Source organism: Garra rufa, chromosome 16 (assembly GCF_049309525.1).
Source record: "Garra rufa chromosome 16, GarRuf1.0, whole genome shotgun sequence".
NCBI lineage: Eukaryota > Metazoa > Chordata > Actinopteri > Cypriniformes > Cyprinidae > Garra > Garra rufa.
This window is the reverse complement of record NC_133376.1, coordinates 28712801-28731028: the sequence shown is the minus strand read 5'-3', so window position 1 is coordinate 28731028 and position 18228 is coordinate 28712801. Positions and strand designations below refer to the sequence as shown.

Here is an 18228-nt window from a genome sequence, read left to right as displayed (position 1 = left end):
GTGCGCAGCGTGACACGGGTTGAAAATGGGACGGAAATAATCGGTTATTCCGTGCGGTTGTGAGACACATCCCGAAGTTTTTCAGCATGCCAAGTTTAGGAGGTATCCTTCTTGGCAGTGTTGCCAGATCACAGAAGAGAAACAGGCAAGTACAAATGACACCCCTCGTTAAAATGCGTGGGTCTTATTAAATTCATTAAAAAAAAAGATTAAAATATAATTTAAATCAATGCTTAAATCCCAATGGTTTATAACTTGTCGAGTGTTGATAAAGCACATTCTGTTTGTAATATAAACACATTGTCTTAATACATTTATGTTGTCATTGTCCTTTGACCCGTATGTTTTTTGACCTCCTGTGTGCTAACAACAGCCGCAAACACAATTTACATTTGGTGTTGCTAAACACCAGTTTAACCTTGTGGAACAACTTTCTTGGTAGTATTAACGCTTAAAAACCATTGTCATTTGAGTATTGTTCACTATTTTAAAAATAGGCTACTGTTTTTTTGGACATCGTGCTCATTTGCGTAGTACAGTAGGGAAGTATCCATATTTGGCTCAATCTGTATACTGCACTTGACAGCACCAAATAGTAGTTGGTCACACTATAGCCAAACCGCTACAGTGTTCTGGAGCTCCAACTTGCGATTGCTCATATTTAGAAGCCTTTCTAAGACAAAACAAGCATATGCGCTTATAATAAGCGGATATGGCAACACTGGCACTTGGTAATGTTTGGGTAAATACGAATGAGGTTTTGTTGTGGAGTCCACAGAAGCACGTCTCGCAAAGCTCCGCCCTCGACAATTCAAAATGATGTTCTTGTATGAGGGACTGAGAGAGAGCGAGTGAGCGAGAGAGGGGGAGAGCGAGAGCGCAATCGGTCGGAAATCACTTCACTCTCACATAGGCTATCCACAGTATACACGCGCGCGGTGAGCTGCGGCAAGAGCGCGAAGCCCCGGCGTCCTCAGTAGCACTGAATGGTGAACTGATGATGAGAACAGGCGCACTGGACACAAGCGGACATAGCCTTGGAAGATTTTTCTGTTTTCACTTTTATGCGCAGACAGTTGTTGACTGAAGGTTGAAGTTTTGGAGGATGTTGTCGCTTGGAATTGGAGGTTTCGGGATGCTGTGAGCACGGTCCGGAGTAGCGCTGGTTCGGGGTTTCCTTTCGTGCGCAAGGAGAGGACACTTCTCTCTGATGTGCGTAACCAGCATCAGCCAAGTTGCGCGCTCTTATTTTCTGACGTGACACTTTTAGATACAGTTCTAGCGGACCCTTCGTGTTAAAAAGAGGAATTTTAAGGATCACCAAGAGAGCTGACAGCGGGAAAAGGGTGCTGTTTTTGTATCGACAGGATTGCGGTGGTGCTGAATTTTGGATATCCAAAGCGCTTGGTTTGCGGAACACGGCTCTCGGTCCGACTCCATCGGTCAAGACTACAACTGAGAGGAGTAACTATCCGTTAAGGTATATGAGATCTTTTGCTATTGATGTTTATACATTTGCACACTTTCGTCTTACCAACGTATGCGCTCTCGTGTTGTCTGTAAATAAGGATTATAACAGGAGCCATGTAGAGATACTTTTCTTTATAGAGAGGGAGCCGTTTCTGTGCATATGTGTAAATCATAATTACGACAGAAATATAATAAAGCCTAACTCGACATACTCTCACAAGGTTGCGTAATTATTTGATTTTTCATTATAGGCTAATAAACGCTGAGCAAATAACTGTTCTGCACGCCTCAGTTTAAATATCACGAATTTATCGATATCTCAAGTTAACATCGCCCTCGATTGTCCTCGGAGCTGATTAGCTCACATGTGACATGTTTTCCCTACACTACTGCTATTGATTTTTCTACAAGAAACCGGGCGCTCGAGTGGATCGCCAATCTACGCCTGCTATTACATTTCCACATATAGCCTATAAAATAAGCCCTTGACCCCCACAGATCCAACATCTTAATCTAGCTCAAGTGCCGGTCAGTGTATCTTCGCGTAGATTTGAATCGATACCTCGCTCTAATATGCAATATTCAACTCTTTCGAGAACCAGCGCATTATAGATGAAGAAAACCTTTGACAGGAAACCCTCACAGGAACTGCGCTTATTGCATGTAAACTTGTTCGACGCTCGTAAGCACTGTTCGTAGTAGACAGAATAATGAGTTTTTATATGTTTTTAGAGCTTATATGGGTGAAAGCTTAAGTTTGCTATCTTATTTTGTTAGCGCTTGCTCCCACAACACCTGTTGCTCTCGTTTTTGCGCATTTCTCACATAGCCCTATACTTTCCCATCTCAGTGCGTTTAAAAATTCCGCGGTTAATTACCCGCAGAATGTCAACTAATCCACATTTCACGCACTAAGAATATCTTTGGTAGTCAGTCACCAGTAATCGTTACTGAACTGTCGAAAGCACTGCCTGTCATAACTGCGGAATCCGGTCTTTCTGGCCGCTCCCGTCGTCGGGTTGCTTTTAAAACCTGTTCGTCTGGTCCGACGGAGAAACAGGTGCGAAAACACGGGAAGACTTGAGCTTTATTCCGCCCAGCTGTGATCGGACATCTCGAGTCTTTCTGTGGTTCATTTGTAGGCAAAGCGTTCAGCCGGATGTAAAATTGTACAGAAGCCCGCAATGGCTTGCAAATGACCTGGTCTAACTCAGAGCGCGTTCATCCGCAGGTAAAAGTCATTTCCCTTCCGCTCTCATCGAGATCGTGTTCTGTAGGCATCAGCACAACACACCGGCACTGGAGTGAGATTCTCGTGCTGTTCCAGTAGATTATTGATCTGTGGATCTTATAAACACGTTCTCTTATTTTCCCTCATCCGTTTGTTTAATGTACTGAAACTGTGACTGGCTAAAGGCTATGTGAATGCGATTTGAACTTATGCAATGGGGGGATGGGGGCGGCTGAACCTCTATGACGACTTGTCAAAACCAAAGTTGTGTGGTCTTAATGCATGCTTCACATGTACCTGTAAACGTTTCAGTTTGATTTTAAGTTACCACAAATGTTACAAGTTAGTCAGGGCTGGTATTTTCACCTAGGCGCTAGCAAACACAAATCGCGTTGTCTGAGGAGGAAACCATAGCAACAGCAGACCGCTGAGCGTTTCGGACGGTACGTTGACTAAACACTAAATACTATCTCGTTTTAACAGGTTATAATAGATTTAAGTTTCAAAATATATAACAGGAACTTTAGTGTTTCGCTTACGACCTCTTTAGTTTTGTTATAGGCTAGTTGACGTTTGGGCATATGCTCTGTCAGCCTCAACTAATCGCGTCCTGTTAGCAATTCCGTTTAAAAAGTTAAACCATTCGTACATTTCAGGCAGTTGATTCTGATACAAGGTGTCTCCTCATTATAACCAGCCTTTAGTAAACTTGATGGGCGTAAACGCTCCACACCGAGTATAAGAGTACATCGAAACGGGAGGAAATGAGACTCCTCATGTACACATTGAGACAAATTTAAGGTGATCTTTTGAATGAACCGAAACTTCAACGCTGTAGAATGCAGAGACTCTGCCTGCACATTTAAGCTATAGAGAGGTTTTCTTTGAGATTAAAATGGGCTTCACTCCAAGTAACCTCCTGCAAATGTTTTTAAGTTCATCCTATTACAAATTACATGTATATTTGACTGTAAACAAAGGGAAGATCGACAGGGTGGAGTGAAGTAGTCAACAATATACACAGTGCAGCGCCCAGTTAAATGGTGAGACTCAAAGGTTACAAGTTGAATGCTTGAGGGATTTTTAGTCTTTACTGTGCCAGACTTTTTTTTTTAGATCTGTGTTATGAATAATTGAGATTAAATGTGAGTAGTTAAATTTATCTAGTTGTTGTTTACTGACAATTTCCAGTTAAAAATGCAAAAAAAATATTAATTTTCTTTAGTTTCATCAATTGTAAAACAACGTCTACAATCCCTCAACATACTGTATGTTTATGTTATATAATAATTTTCCGTTGGTCAAAACAACTAAATAAGAAGCTATCACCCAGTGTTGAGCTTCACTGTCCTTCATTATTTTCCAATCTTAAGTTTCAAAACAAATACATATACGTTAAGTACAAATATTATGCCTACTTTGCTTATTTTCTTACGACCTCCTTGTCTGTTTAACCCATAATATTAGCAGCAGTCCCACAGTCTTTGTCTCTGCTATCAGTGTGTGTGTGTGTGTGTGTGTTTAGCCGTGTGTAATGGTGTGTGAGAGTTTGTATGCCAGCCTTGTGATTGGCCAGCTCTCTCTGTGTAACAGCCTGGTAGACAGCAGCGGGGCAGCAGTTCATCTCGTCTGAAAGCGGGCGCAGACTAATCTGGCCCCACAATGGCTGAATGAAATAATTAAAGTAATCCTCTGTGCCTCGCACTTGGCTGGGGAGGGGGGCCTTGGACCACCCATCCTGAACGGGTCACTGAACGTCGTCGAGCTGGTGGCCCGGAGAGCCTAGATGGCTGCGGCCGAGGACAAAAAGCTCACGTGAACTCAACTCATTGGCTGTGGGCGCTGACATCCAACACTTGACGCACTCAGTATTTAGTATGTTGTTGGTTAGCGTTTATCGCCTGTTAAACTACTTCATTTTAGATAATTTGCATGGTCTTCATGAGAATGACCAAAAGTGAATGCATTTTATTCACACTTTTTCGATCTCCTTGCTGATTGTTCAATTGGTGAGTCTATCACGCTTAACTCGTAACTGTAAGCAAATAAATCTTCACACACTGGTGTGCACTAAAATGTCAGTTGAGCCGGATGAGTTAACCATTAACCCAGGACAGATGCTGCACACTCAGTTCCTTCTGAGTCAATCATTCTCCTGGCTTCAGACAAGAGCTGACTCCTGAACCCTCATAAATGTCACCGCTTTAATTTAATTCTTTAATTATCACATTGAAACCAGGATAGGGAGGGGTTCGAACAATCATTGACTGAGTGCGTTACCATGACACAGTGCCACCGCTGTGCCTCGTCCAGGAATTCGACTCCTGCCACGACGGTTACGTAAATGCTTTTATTGCTTTATTTTCCCTAGAATCACCTTGCTGTTTCATGCTGAGCTGGATGCCACCTGGGAGGGGGGGTGTCTTGGCAGAGGTATGCCATCCTCATAATCCCACAGGGTTTTTTTGCTGGCAGAGGAAGGTTGAGCGTTGGTACAATGATGAATTCCTCGTTACAAGTCTCTAAAGAGGAAAGAAGGAGAGCGAGACGGTGAGAGTAAGGGAGAGAGAAAATCATACAGCAATTTTAAAGCATGTCAGCGGGGGAGGCTTTAGAATAGTAATTAGCCCGTTAAATCTGTTAACCTCCCCCTGCGCAACAACACAATGGCCTTCTCGACAGTATATATATGAGCGCGTCTCTGAGAGGGCACGGGAGGGCATGAAAGGATGGTGTGCGTATGAAAGAGAAAGACAGAGAGATGTAGGAGGTGTTGTTACAAGAGACCAGGTGTGAAATGAACATAATGTGGTTTTTGCGGACAGGAAATGAGAGGGGAATCACCGAAGGCTGATGCGCAAATTCGGACCAAATGTACTGTGAATAATCCATAAAGAGCTGATGGTTAGACTCCATAGGGGAACGCCGATCCACGCCTTCCTTCACGCTCACAGCTATTGATTATATTAATGACATCCAGCTTATACACAGCAGTACAAGATGAATTAGGCTACACAGCCTGAGAGCCGAGCATAAATTCTCACAGGATTATGACAGTAGTCATAAATACCGCACTCTGGCGACGCCTGTCTCCCTGCGAGGAGATCTTAGCTGCGGCTCGATGGTGGCGCATTTGAAGACGTTATTAGAGAGGTGGACGGTGCGTTTTGATTTAAGGCCTGTCATAAATCGCCTCTCTGACCATGTAATGATGACGATCAAAGCTCGGAGGTGAAGAAAAGCCCCACCGACGGCCCATTGTCATTGTAATGGCTAGGCTTTTTGTGTACCTGTGTGAAGGCTAAGTGCTAACTCTCTGCAACTGAAAGGAAAGCTGTCTGCTAGGTAGCGGTGCTTGATTTGACTCTGTTAGGGCCTCCTGTGTCTTGTAAATGTTGCTGTAGTTAAGGCACGCCACTCATATGCACTTATGCATTTCCATTACAAAGGAGAGTTCTTAGCCAAAAGCGCGAGCCGTTGCCACCCCTTAAATTTCATGTACTCAAACACGTTCAGTTGTTTTTCTTTTTTTCATGACCTTCATCTTTTTCTCTAAGATTTTCCATTTGCCCGAGCCTCTGCTCGCTGACATTCCTTTGCTGTGGTTGTTTTTAGATCTTGTGTGTAAGTTTTACACACCCACAGATGTACGGCGCATACATATGTGCGCACACGCGCGTTCACATTCAGAGAAGACTGTGGGAAAGGATGTCTACAGCCCACATTAGGGTTCCCAGCATACAGTGACCCTTAACACAGACTCTTTACGCCGAGCCCTTGAGAGCGAATGTCGTGAGAGCTTCTTAAACCCTTCATCGCAACAAACAGATTCACACGCTTTTCATGTTTTTGAGCTTTGTTGACTTTTCCAGTGCACGATGGAGATGTGATATTTTGGTTTAGTTTATATATAGTTCTTGTCCTTTTTGTTTAAGCATTTTAGTGCCATTTTTACAGCCCGGTTAATCCTTGACCCGGTGCGTTTAAGGTCCCTGGCCTGCTTTTTCACACTAACCTTTTTTCATCAACACACGGTACAAAATTCAACACACACCTTCAGCAGAGACTCTGACGCATCACTGTGAAATGCCAAGTCCATAAGATGGTCGTTTGAAACCGCAAAGAGAGATACGTTGTTTTAAAGGTGAGGTATTTTTCACCTCTCCAGCCTCCTTTGCGGTCTGTGCTGTTTAATTAGCCGCATGAAAGTATGCCAGAGACGTCTGTCTCGACAGATTCAGAATTAGACTGTGAAATTAGTAAGAAACGAGTAAAGCTCTCATCATATGTGTGATCAGGGTCACACATCCCACCCTTCATTTCAGCCTCATTAGTGCATTGTTCTCCCTGCAGTGTCGTTGCCTTGTGGCTGCAGTTGTGCGAGTGTGTTTGTAGTCACTGGTGTCTAATTTGTGTATATTAAAACGGCCTTTTCCATGTATGGGGGAGCATGTGCTTGTTGCAGTTACCTTAGGCATTTTTTGTTGCTCTAACCACACTTTTTTTTTTGTAATGTGTCTGTGAAAAGCTCGCTATGTCATGTGTCTGCTAATGGAAAAATATTGAATGCTACTTGCACTAAACTACTACAACCAATCAATACTGATGAGAGTATGGAAGAAACCACTTCCTATTAGTCACCAAATGGCTGCTCCATCATTTTTCTTTGTATATTTGTGGTTTTTAACAAAGTTATACAATGATATTTTTTTCAGAAGGTGACATTTAAAGATAGGCAGAATGTAACTGGTGGCAGCACTCTCACATCCCCCATTGGTTCACCGCTGGGTCGAGTTGAGGTGTCTGTCTCCTCTGGACAGTAATCTAGCAGCTCTGCCTCATTAGCCATGGGGAGTGTGGTGGGATAACATTCCACATATGTTAGAGGGGTCTGCAATTACCACAGCAGGAAGCATCAAAGTAACATGACCTTAAACGTGACGGATTAAACAGAATCTGATTTATTCATTTGATTGTTCTTTTCCGTGCTTTTTGTAGTACCTCACGCTGAGGTTGTTAATGTTTGGTGAAGTGGCAGGAGGGGGGTGTTGTCAAGACGCCCTCTGTTGCCCCGTCTCATACCTCCCTGTGGTTGTGTGATGTTGCAACAAATTGGGAGCCATTTGCTGTGAATTGCTATCAGCTGAAGTGGCCATTGGAAGATTATAAAACCACACTCTTGTGCCATGTGTTCAATAACTTAAAGACTTAAAGAGGAAATGGAAGATTCACATGTGATAGTGTCTTCAAGAAACCATGCTTTTGGTTTATTTTCCTTTTTTTTTTTCATTTTGTAGCATTATTTTGTTTTTCACCCCATGGTCCTAACATAATGGTAGTCTTTATTTGTATATCTGCAGAGTAAAATATTTGTGTAAAAGATGAGTTAGAGGAGACGTTTGTGAAGAAAGTGGGCAAGAAACACTTCAAAAACAGTGGGATGTGTGGCAGGAAACACAAATTATTTAATAAAAATAAATAAATCTTCAGATCATTTATTTATTTTTATTTTCACTTTTTGGATTTAATTTTATTAGTGAATACATTACTGTTTTTAGAAAAGAAGGATCATTTTAAGATATGATTTTAGACATATAAATGTTTTAGGCTCAAAAAAAAGTAAACAGCTCTGGGAGATAAGAAAAAAAATCATGTCGGTTTATTTTGATGGATTTTTCACCCTTACGTTGACCCCAGGCATGATTCTGGAAATGAGAGCTGAGACAGTTTATCAATAGCTTGGAAAAGGTAGATCAAGCAGAGTCACAGCATTATTTGAATGGATATCACTTGTCTGATAGCTTCCTCCTCTTGTCGGGTCAGTCAGCCAATGCATCTCTCAGGAATATGGGCATATGTTGTCTTTATGAATTAGACATGACGTGAAGTTTGCAGAATGAAGGTCAAACACAAGTAACTGTTTGAGACACATTTACTGCCTCTAAAAAGGAGAGGTTTACAACACATGAAGGGGCGATCAATCATAAATCCCAGGGAATCAGTACCATAAAACTCTGTGGCTGTCATCGCTATACAGGCTTCTTGGCACTGTCAGAGCCTTTGAAGGATGGTGTCTGAAGAATGAACGTTTCTCTAATCTTATTTGTTTGTTTGCTTGATCTTTTGCAGCTACAGACTGATGATGTGCCAGAGTGCCAATGCAATGTGGTCACGGTGGAGTGCCATGCTAGTGTGGATTTTCCTTCTCCTCTGTTGCTCTGCAAATGTAGGCAACACCATCATCTACCAGGTGACCGAGGAGCAGCCGCCTAACACGCTGATTGGCAGTTTGGCATCTGACCAAGGTCTGCCAGACACCGGTCACCTTTACAAACTCGAGGTGGGCGCTCCTTACCTCCGTGTGGATGGCAAAACGGGAGATATCTACACCACGGAGACCCCGATCGATCGTGAGACTCTCAAGGACTGTCGCAACCTTTTTGAGGGCGATCCTTGTTTCCTAGAATTCGAGGTGTCTATTACAGACCTGATGAAAGGCACAGGACCTCGGCTCATCGAAGGCCGCATTGAGATCTTAGATGAGAACGACAACACTCCACAGTTCTCTTCACCTGTCTTGACATTGTCGATTCCAGAGAACACGCACGTGGGTGCGCTTTTCGCAATTCCTGTGGCCACCGACAAGGATTCGGGAAGCAATGGCATCGCCGATTACGCACTAACAACCGGCCCTGAAGCTGCCAACCTTTTCAGCCTGCAGGTGGCGCAAGACTCAGATGAGAAATTGCCACAACTCATTGTATTGGGAAACCTGGATAGAGAGCAGCGAGATTCATATGACCTTAACATAAAAGTGGTCGATGGTGGCTCTCCACCCCGCCAGAGTAGCGCCCTGCTCAGGATCACCATTACAGATGCCAATGACAATGTGCCCAAATTTGAGAAGTCACACTACGAGGGTGAGCTCCCAGAAAACAGCCCAGTGGGTCATTCTGTTCTACAAGTAAGTAATCTATTTTTTTAAGTCATGCTTTATATTTAAAACTAAACAAATGTAATAGAATGATGCTAAGGTTATGTAAGAAAACTGAAAACATATATTTACTATATATGCATTGTAAGTCGTGTTGCATGAAAGACTGCGCATGCACACTTCCCTCTCTTATAAGGTCATGACACAAGTGTCTCAATAAATTCACCTGTAAGCAAGTGTATGTCATGCTAAACTTTTAAATTGGGCAATAAGAAATAAAGGAGCTGATTTGACAGCTTGGCAATAGAAGTGCACTCAAGCTCTTGTAAATGGAAGTCTCAGTTATCCCAATGGGCTTTAGCCTCGGTTCCCACACAACAGGGTTAAAGCGGAAGAAATGGGAAAGCCAAATCATATTTTCACAGGCAATCGATTGATCCCTCATGGTCCCTTTAAACACAAGCTTTACAAAACAGGAGAGAGGTATTGACTGGCGGTGAGAATTACATGTTGAATTGTTGTGGAAACGAAAGAACTGCTAAGATTAGGATAGCCGTGAAGGCTGGAAGCTTTCCAAGATCAATCCGAGGCAAGTGTCCAGGCAAAAAATTGTATTAATAACTGTTAATATCTCAGTCAACAATTAATCCATGCAACCAAGTTGTATTCAAAGAGCATGTCAGAAGACTTTATTTTCCTCTCAGTCCTCATAAGCATCCTTTGAAGCCAAAGTAAATAAGCAGTAGTGGTATTAAAACAGCTTAATTTTGTGATTTCAGAGGGTTGTAAATGTTGATGGAGTGTTTCAGCTTGTTCAGAGAAATGCTCTTCAAATACATTAAATGAAATGAATTCCCAGTTTGCATGGAGGATGAAATGGAGTGACTCATATAGAGCAATAATAACTTAAGCACCATGAATAATCTTATGACTGCTTCAGATTAAGGCTGTTCACTGTAATACATGGACTGAAACACCATGCATGTTTCATACACAGCCAAGGATGGAGAGAGAAGGGAACAAGGGAATCTTGATTGTTTGAAAGCTTTAATCAAGCCACACTTCGATTTAGAACTGTTTAAAATGATTCCCGGGTTCGCGATAGACCAGAAAAAAAAAAGATAGAAATCTGTGCCAAGACTGCGTAACTTAAGTGGTGTCTCAAATTAACTTCAGCTAGCAAACTACAGCTAATTTTGGAGAATTTAGCTTAACAGAAAACAAAACCTATTCATATCTGACTCCTCTGAGTAAGAACATTTCTCTTCTTACATATTAAAAATTAAATGATAATTAATTCCAGTGCATTATGGTATTAATAATTAGTGAAAGCACAAGCTGTTTTCTAGAATCAAATTAGGTGTGCCTTATTTTAAATTCCAGGTAAATTCAGCTTATTTATTAATTATTTATTTATTTATTAATCTTGGATGAGCTTAGGGTATTTTTGTAAAGTGTGTAAAGCATATTTTGGCATGTTGCGTACAGTTATGTTTATCCATTTATCCATCATTCTGACCAAGCATTTTAACTCCTGTATTGACACTGATGTGTAAACCTGTGATCATATAATCTCTTTAATATTGAATTAATGTTTCAGTGCTTTGCTTAGTTTCATTTTGTCTTGTGTTGATTTAGGTGAAGGCCAATGACTCTGACATGGGACCCAATGGAGAGGTAACCTACAGCCTTCACCAGGCATCACCAGTTGTCCAAAGGCTCCTTAGCATTGACCGCAACACAGGCACAATTTTCGTCAAAGGATTGGTGGATCGTGAAGATATCAGCATGCTCAAGTTTTACGTCCAAGCTAAAGACAATGGCCCCCAGTCGAAGAGCTCCAAAGCCCTTGTGACTATTACAGTGAAGGACCAGAATGACAACGCACCCTCTATCAGGATCCGGGGCATTGGCCTTGTGACGCATGAAGATGGTGTTGCTAATATATCGGAGGACATGCCTGTAGGCACAGCTGTGGCTCTGGTGGAGGTATCAGATCGGGATGAAGGTGAAAATGCAGTTGTGACCTGTGTGGTCGCAGGGGACGTCCCATTCCAGCTGCGTTCAGCTAGTGAAACAGGCAACGACCGCAAGAGAAAGTACTTCCTCCAGACAACCATGCTACTAGACTATGAGCGGATCAAAGATTACAGGATTGAAATTGTGGCAGTAGATTCTGGCAACCCTGCACTATCCAGCACAAATTCCCTGAAGGTGCAAGTGACAGACATGAATGACAACTCCCCGGTCTTCTCGCCCTCTTTGTATGAGGTAGAATTTGCTGAGGAGAACCAGCCAGGTGACAAGGTTCTGGATGTGGTAGCCACTGATGCCGACAGCGGGACGAATGCAGAGTTGACATACAGTATCACTGGTGGATCAGTCCCTGAAGGACTCTTTGAAATTAACCCTAACACAGGAGAAGTGCGTGTCATGAGCCAGTTGGACCGTGAACAAGTAGATCACTATCAATTTCTAGTCGCTGCAGCTGATAAAGGTGTACCAAGCTTAAGAGGAACTGCCACTGTTGTTGTTAAAGTGCTCGATAGAAACGACAATGACCCTAAATTTATGCTTAATGGTTACAGCTTTTCAGTCCAAGAAAACATGCCACCCCTTAGTCCTGTTGGAATGGTAACAGTCAACGATCACGACAAGGGCGAAAATGCTCGTGTTCAACTCTCTGTAGAACCAGACAATGGCAAATTCATGATTCAAAATGGAACGAACACCATCCTTTCAACTATTTCCTTCGACAGAGAAAAGGAGAGCACCTACAGTTTCCGACTTAAAGCTGTTGACGGAGGTGATCCACCACGTTCCTCCTACGTTGGCATTACCATTAATGTTCTTGATGAGAATGACAATGCTCCATACGTCACCAAGCCCTCAAACTCTTCATACAAGTTCTTAGATCCCCGCACAAGCCCAGAAACCCACGTAGAACGTGTTGAGGCAGAGGACATGGACATCGGTTTAAATTCGGAGCTGGACTTCACTATTGTAGGGGGCAACCCGCATGGCTTGTTCCGCATCTCAACAGAAGGAGAGATTACATTAGCTAAAGAGTTTACATCCAAACACATTGGTCTCCACCGTCTGGTAGTGAAAGTTAAAGACAAAGGCACGCCACCACGCCATACGACTGCACTGGTTCACATCTATGTCAATGAGACCATCGGCAATGTCTCCCACGTCGAAGGACTTGTTGGACACAGTCTTTACACTCCACTTGAAATGGACATTGCAGGAGATCCCGATTATTCTCGAGACGGGCAAAGTAGCATTATTTTTGCAGTCTTGGGTGGCTTTTGTGTGGTCGTTCTAATCATTGCAGTGGCTATGATCATCAGGCATGTCGTGCTGAAGGAGAATAAAAGTGGCTACCAGGCAGGCAAGAAGGAGACCAAAGACCTCTATGCGCCCAAACCAGGACCTAAGAGCAACAAGAACAAGAAAGCAAAGAAAAGCAAAGCTCCAAAGCCTGCCAACCCATCTGAAGAGGACGAGGGGGGGAGTCTTCAGAAAGGCCTAAAGTTCAACCTCATGAATGATAGCGTCACTGATAGCCCTAGGATTCACCTGCCGCTGAACTACCCCCCTGGGAGCCCAGACCTGGGGCGACACTATCGGTCTAATTCTCCTCTGCCATCCATTCAGCTCCAACCTCAGTCACCTTCTGCCTCAAAGAAACACCAGGCAGTGCAGGACCTGCCAGCCACCAACACCTTTGTAGGAACCGGGGACAACAACTCAACAGGCTCAGACCAGTATTCGGATTACAGCTACAAGGCCAACTCTTCAAAATATAGCACCAAACAGGTAGGAGACGACTTCGAAAGCATGGCAGGGTACCACAGCACAGGGTACCACAGCACAGAGTACCAAAGCCCAGGGTACCAAAGCCCAGGGTACCAAAGCCCAGGGTACCCCAGCCCAGGGTACCACAGCACAGGGTATCACAGCAACGGGTATCACGGCAACATGGTGTGGACTAAGGGCATGTATTAGGGGCTGGAACTGAATGAATGCCAAACCAAAGCTGCACTGATCACAAACCATGCACATCATTTGATTGAAAACAGTTGGTTTTATTTGTCAAACTTTTTTGGCAAATTATGTAGTATCATTTATGCTCTGAAGGAAAAAAAATGGCTTATTTAATTGCTACTCATTTATATGAAGGAGACAATCCTACACAGTCTGGTTTCCATTTTGATTTTCTTTGAGAGGGCCATTTTCAGTTGGACAGTGTTTATTGCTGCCCCTCAAAAGAGGAACAGAACTGCTTCAGTATACATTTGTAATATAATAACCCTCAGACCAGAGAGATGTGCCTTATTTTTTGAGTTTTGCTCTGAAAGACAACAAATAATAGCAGTTATTGTGTTGATATATTTTGTTAGGCTAGCTTTAGGTAATTGCACATTTGTTAATATGTCAAAATGATTCTAAAAAACAACTTTTTTGCATAAAAAAGAACACTGCGCTGAGTAAGGTTGGACAAGTAGCTGAACATTTGACCGTTTCCATGGCACATTTTGACGGGCATTAAAAAAAAAGTTGGAGTTGGATTTGAAGTGGGTTATTTTTACAGAGTAATCACGGGTAATTCCCCTGTTTTTTCTCAAGCTTCATTGATTGTGCATGCAAAGAGTGCCTTCTTTTAGTTATGTACACAACTAAGTGGAACGGCTTAATGTAGATTAATAATCAGCTACAGACGTCAGAGTGTGCCATTGAACATTGTTGAATTATTAACTGCGGGATTTTCTACCAGGCTGTGAATAATGTCACACTCACTGTAAATAGAAAGCTACTTGACATTAAAACTCAATCACTTTTTTCTAGTACTGAACAAGAAAACCAAAAAACGAGTACCATTTATTTTGGACTTTATTAGCAAACCTTGGAGACAATCATTGAAAAAGTTGTATTGTTATGCAAGTTGTATATGTGAATGTTAATGACCAGCTTTGTGTGCTGCTGTGTGTGTGTGTTCATCCCTTATGATGTTTGTTTTGTTATGTTGCGGAATGGCGATGAACAACTTAAATAGCTTTATATAGAAGAATTCTTAACACACCAGATGTGTAAATAGCACCAACCAGATAGATTGTAGATCTCAGCTGCATTGATAGTAGCTCCATCCTCCATTTCGTACATTTGAAATCTGGTTCTAAGTGAGATGTGTTCATATTTAAAGCAATAATCACTTGTGATTAAGCTGGAAAGATGCAATGTTAAAAGGATGTCCTGCAGGAGAAGCTAGTTTACGCATAACACAGCACGCACATGCAAGATGAACACGACACTTTGCGTTCTGTGTGGAGTGTGAATCATCTGTGGAACTGTATTTAAAGCTGCAGACATCCCCATTTCTGTTTAATTTGTCATGTGTTCCTTTGTTTCTGTTGATTTGCAATTTGTATTTTGTATTTTTTTTACAAGTAAAGCAAGTTGGCTTTCAATAAAACTTTTGTGAAGGTGTTACATTGTGGATTTAATGTTAAACAGAAACAGTGCATTGAAATTACTCACCGGGGACATGAATTCTTAAGGTACAGTATTTCATTTCCATATTCCCATATTTATTTATGACATTGCCCTTTTTATACATCACATTTTACCAGTTATTTACTAACCGACACCATAAAAATGTCTATTTCAAAAAATGTTAAATCCTCTCGGTAGCAGTGAGCAAGTCGACGTGCTTGCATTACTGCATCTAGTTGAGAGATACAAAAGGCATTCACAAAATGCAAAAAATGTCACTCCTATGTGATCCATGTCTTAACACAATTAATATGACGCATTTATAGCATTGCTCCTCTGGGACCAAGCCAAACACTGAGCCACTGATTCACTGATTCACTGAGCTTTACAAATGCATTCATTTTTTTTTTTTTTTTTTATTTCATCTGTGTTTTTGTTTTTCTCATTCATGCTGCACATCACAGGAACAAAATCATGTTCTAAAAGGATTTGAGCAGTGAAGACGTGGCGTATCCGAATGACCCTAGAGGAAAGGGAGGTGTTTTGTACAGGACCTGTCAATCAAAGACCCTTTTTGGGTCCCATCCTTAGATTCGAGGAATAGGATCAAGGGATGGTTGTCAGAGGTCTTGTTAGGTTTTTTGTACTATTCGATTGGCTCCTTGTATGCCGGCAGCTAATCTGGGCCCCAAAAAAGACACACACACACACACACACCACACATGCAGCCTTTCCTGCCGCTGCCGACCATTTAAATTCTAGCAGCGTCTGCGCTTCTTAAAAGCTGTCGATTTTGCCCTCAGCTTGCACCGTCACCATGGCAACGGACTGACCAGTGTGTGTTGTATGCTGACTCACAGACTGTTCTGAGTGCAGGTGGGGGGAGACAGACAGAAAGAGAGACTGGGAGGGATCATAGAGGGATGAATAGAAAGAGGGCACAAGAAAAAAAGATAAAGGTGGTTCGAAAAAACAAATCTGTCATTTCACACCATTCTTCCACGTACTCGTTTCATGCTAAGGGAAGAAACCGGCCATTTATTCACTCACGTGGTCACATTCCCTGTTGTCATTGGTTAGTACTGTCCACATGATCATCTTTTTCTTTAAAATCCACTTGTGTTGAATATTAGACTGTACTGTACCTTAAGTTTGTCATTGTCCCTGTGATTTTCTCTCACCGACAGAAATCCAAAGAAGGGGATAATGCAGCCTTAAACCAGTTCCTATATGTGTATGCATAGCATTTCATTTCACAGTATTAACAAGGAAGCAAAGCTATCTCTACATATTTTTAAATTCTAGCATACCTTTAGAAGAATTTCAGCCTAGCGTGTTCAGCCTCCTCTCGTTTCTCTCGGTTGTAGAAACTTCAGTCGGAGCGTGATTGCGAATTAGTGAATGTCATTTTGAGTGGATGTCGGTCCTTTTAAGTTTCTATGGTTTTAGAAAACGGGAGCTGGAAGATAAAACAAAAAGCTGTCCATTTCTCCTCAGTTGCGTCTCTTTTCCTCTGTCTCGTGTGGTGTGGTCTTGTGACTGTTACCGTTACAGAGCGAGAATCTATTTTGTGAAGTGTGAAGTCAATTATGCAAAACAGTTCTGTGGTCCAGGCTGCGGTACAGCAGCTGCAAGTCACCCTTTAGCAGTCCATGGCTTCAGTAGTATCTTTATCTCAGCAGTCTGTCCACCTTTCTCTCCTTTAAATAAGCAAATAAGTGCCTACCATTGCTTAGCGGTTAATCAGCCGGAACAAACTCGCCAGTAATAATCGTGACTCATCAGGAGAGAATATAGCTGAAGGGAAAAAGAGGAAAACAAAATTGTTTCTAAAGAACTCTGGAGGAATATTAAACAAGCAGCCTCATTTGCATTATTCAGGTGCTGTCATTGACAATGCAGGGCTAATTAAAATAAAGAGCTGTTAATTGTGATGATGGCCCTCTTTCCTCCCTTTCTCCCACCTTGACTTGACTTTTTTGACACGTAGATAAGATGAAAAATCATTAGCTTTGCTGTGTCTAACACCTGCAAGAAGCCCCAGACTGATAGCATCCTTTGTGTGCATTTCACGAGGTTGGAGTGATGAACTAAATTGTAACTAACAATTTGACATGTTTTTTTTTTTTTTTTTTTTTTTTTTATATGTGTACCTATTTCTGCCACATATTAAATTATTACATAGTAAGTCATAATTATGAGACGACAAATCCAAATTGACATGAATTGAGTTTTATGGATTAATGTCTAAGCTAAGATAAACGTTATGACGGATGTTATAACATTAAGTCGAAATTCCGAAATACTTAGTCAGATGAGATTATGTAAATGAATTATGAGATAAGTCATAATTATGACTTATGTCCGTTATTTTTATCATTAGATTTTTCCTCAATGGTGGCAGAAATGGGCTTTAATAGTCACTGTGGAACTGGTCATTTCTGCCACTGCACCCATTCTTTTGAGTTTTGTTGTAGGAAGGGAGAAAGGAAGGATAGACGGAAGAAAGGAAGGAAGTGACAGTGACATTTCTTGTGTTTTGAGCTTTCCTTCAGGTTTTGTTGAGGGAAGGACGAAAGAAAAGAAGTGGAAGGAAGTGACACTGGCATCTGTGTCAGTGCATTGCCATTCTCTGAGTTTTACTGAGAGGAAAAGAATGAAATGGAAAGAAGGAAGGAAGGAAAGAAGATAGAAAGAACTCTGACATTTCTAGACTTTTCTGCTTTTTGAGGTTTGCAAGTTTTGTTGAGGAAAGCAAAAAAGGAACAAGTTGGATAGCTCTGTTTCTTCACTTATCAAAAGCGTTTGAGGTGTGAACTTAATGAGACGCATAACTAAGCTTGTCTTTTTGTTTGTGTTGGCCCATGGCACACTGTTGTAATATTCTAATTAGCTGCCAAGGCCTTTCATAACATGTTTTATTTTGTTAGGCTTGTTGTACTGTACTCCTAAATTTTAAATGGCATAATACCATGAAGATGTCACTTGTTACATGGCTTCAAAATCTGGCCCCTTAGCGCCTGCATGTTACTGGTGTACTTGTTTCGTCGCCCGTCCTGTGGGCTTAAATCTGGGACAATAGTGGCAGACAGGTAGA

The 18228-nt window shown here is 41.9% G+C and overlaps 1 protein-coding gene across 1 annotated transcript; it reads left to right on the top strand.

Moving 5' to 3' along the window:
• The first annotated feature begins 873 nt into the window (after positions 1-873).
• Positions 874-15125, top strand: pcdh1b (protocadherin 1b). Its single transcript, XM_073820970.1, has 3 exons — positions 874-1480; positions 8831-9665; positions 11274-15125. Exons 2-3 carry the CDS (start codon positions 8841-8843, stop codon positions 13644-13646), a joined length of 3198 nt encoding a protein of 1065 aa, XP_073677071.1. The 5' UTR covers positions 874-1480; positions 8831-8840; the 3' UTR covers positions 13647-15125.
• Positions 15126-18228: the final 3103 nt, after the last annotated feature.

Excerpts from the sequence above, each read along its gene's own strand:
- pcdh1b (XM_073820970.1), top strand. The coding sequence starts at position 8,841 with ATGATGTGCCAGAGTGCCAATGCAATGTGGTCACGGTGGAGTGCCATG. Across the intron at positions 9,666-11,273 it reads TGGGTCATTCTGTTCTACAA|GTGAAGGCCAATGACTCTGA; the intron begins GTAAGTAATCTA and ends GTGTTGATTTAG.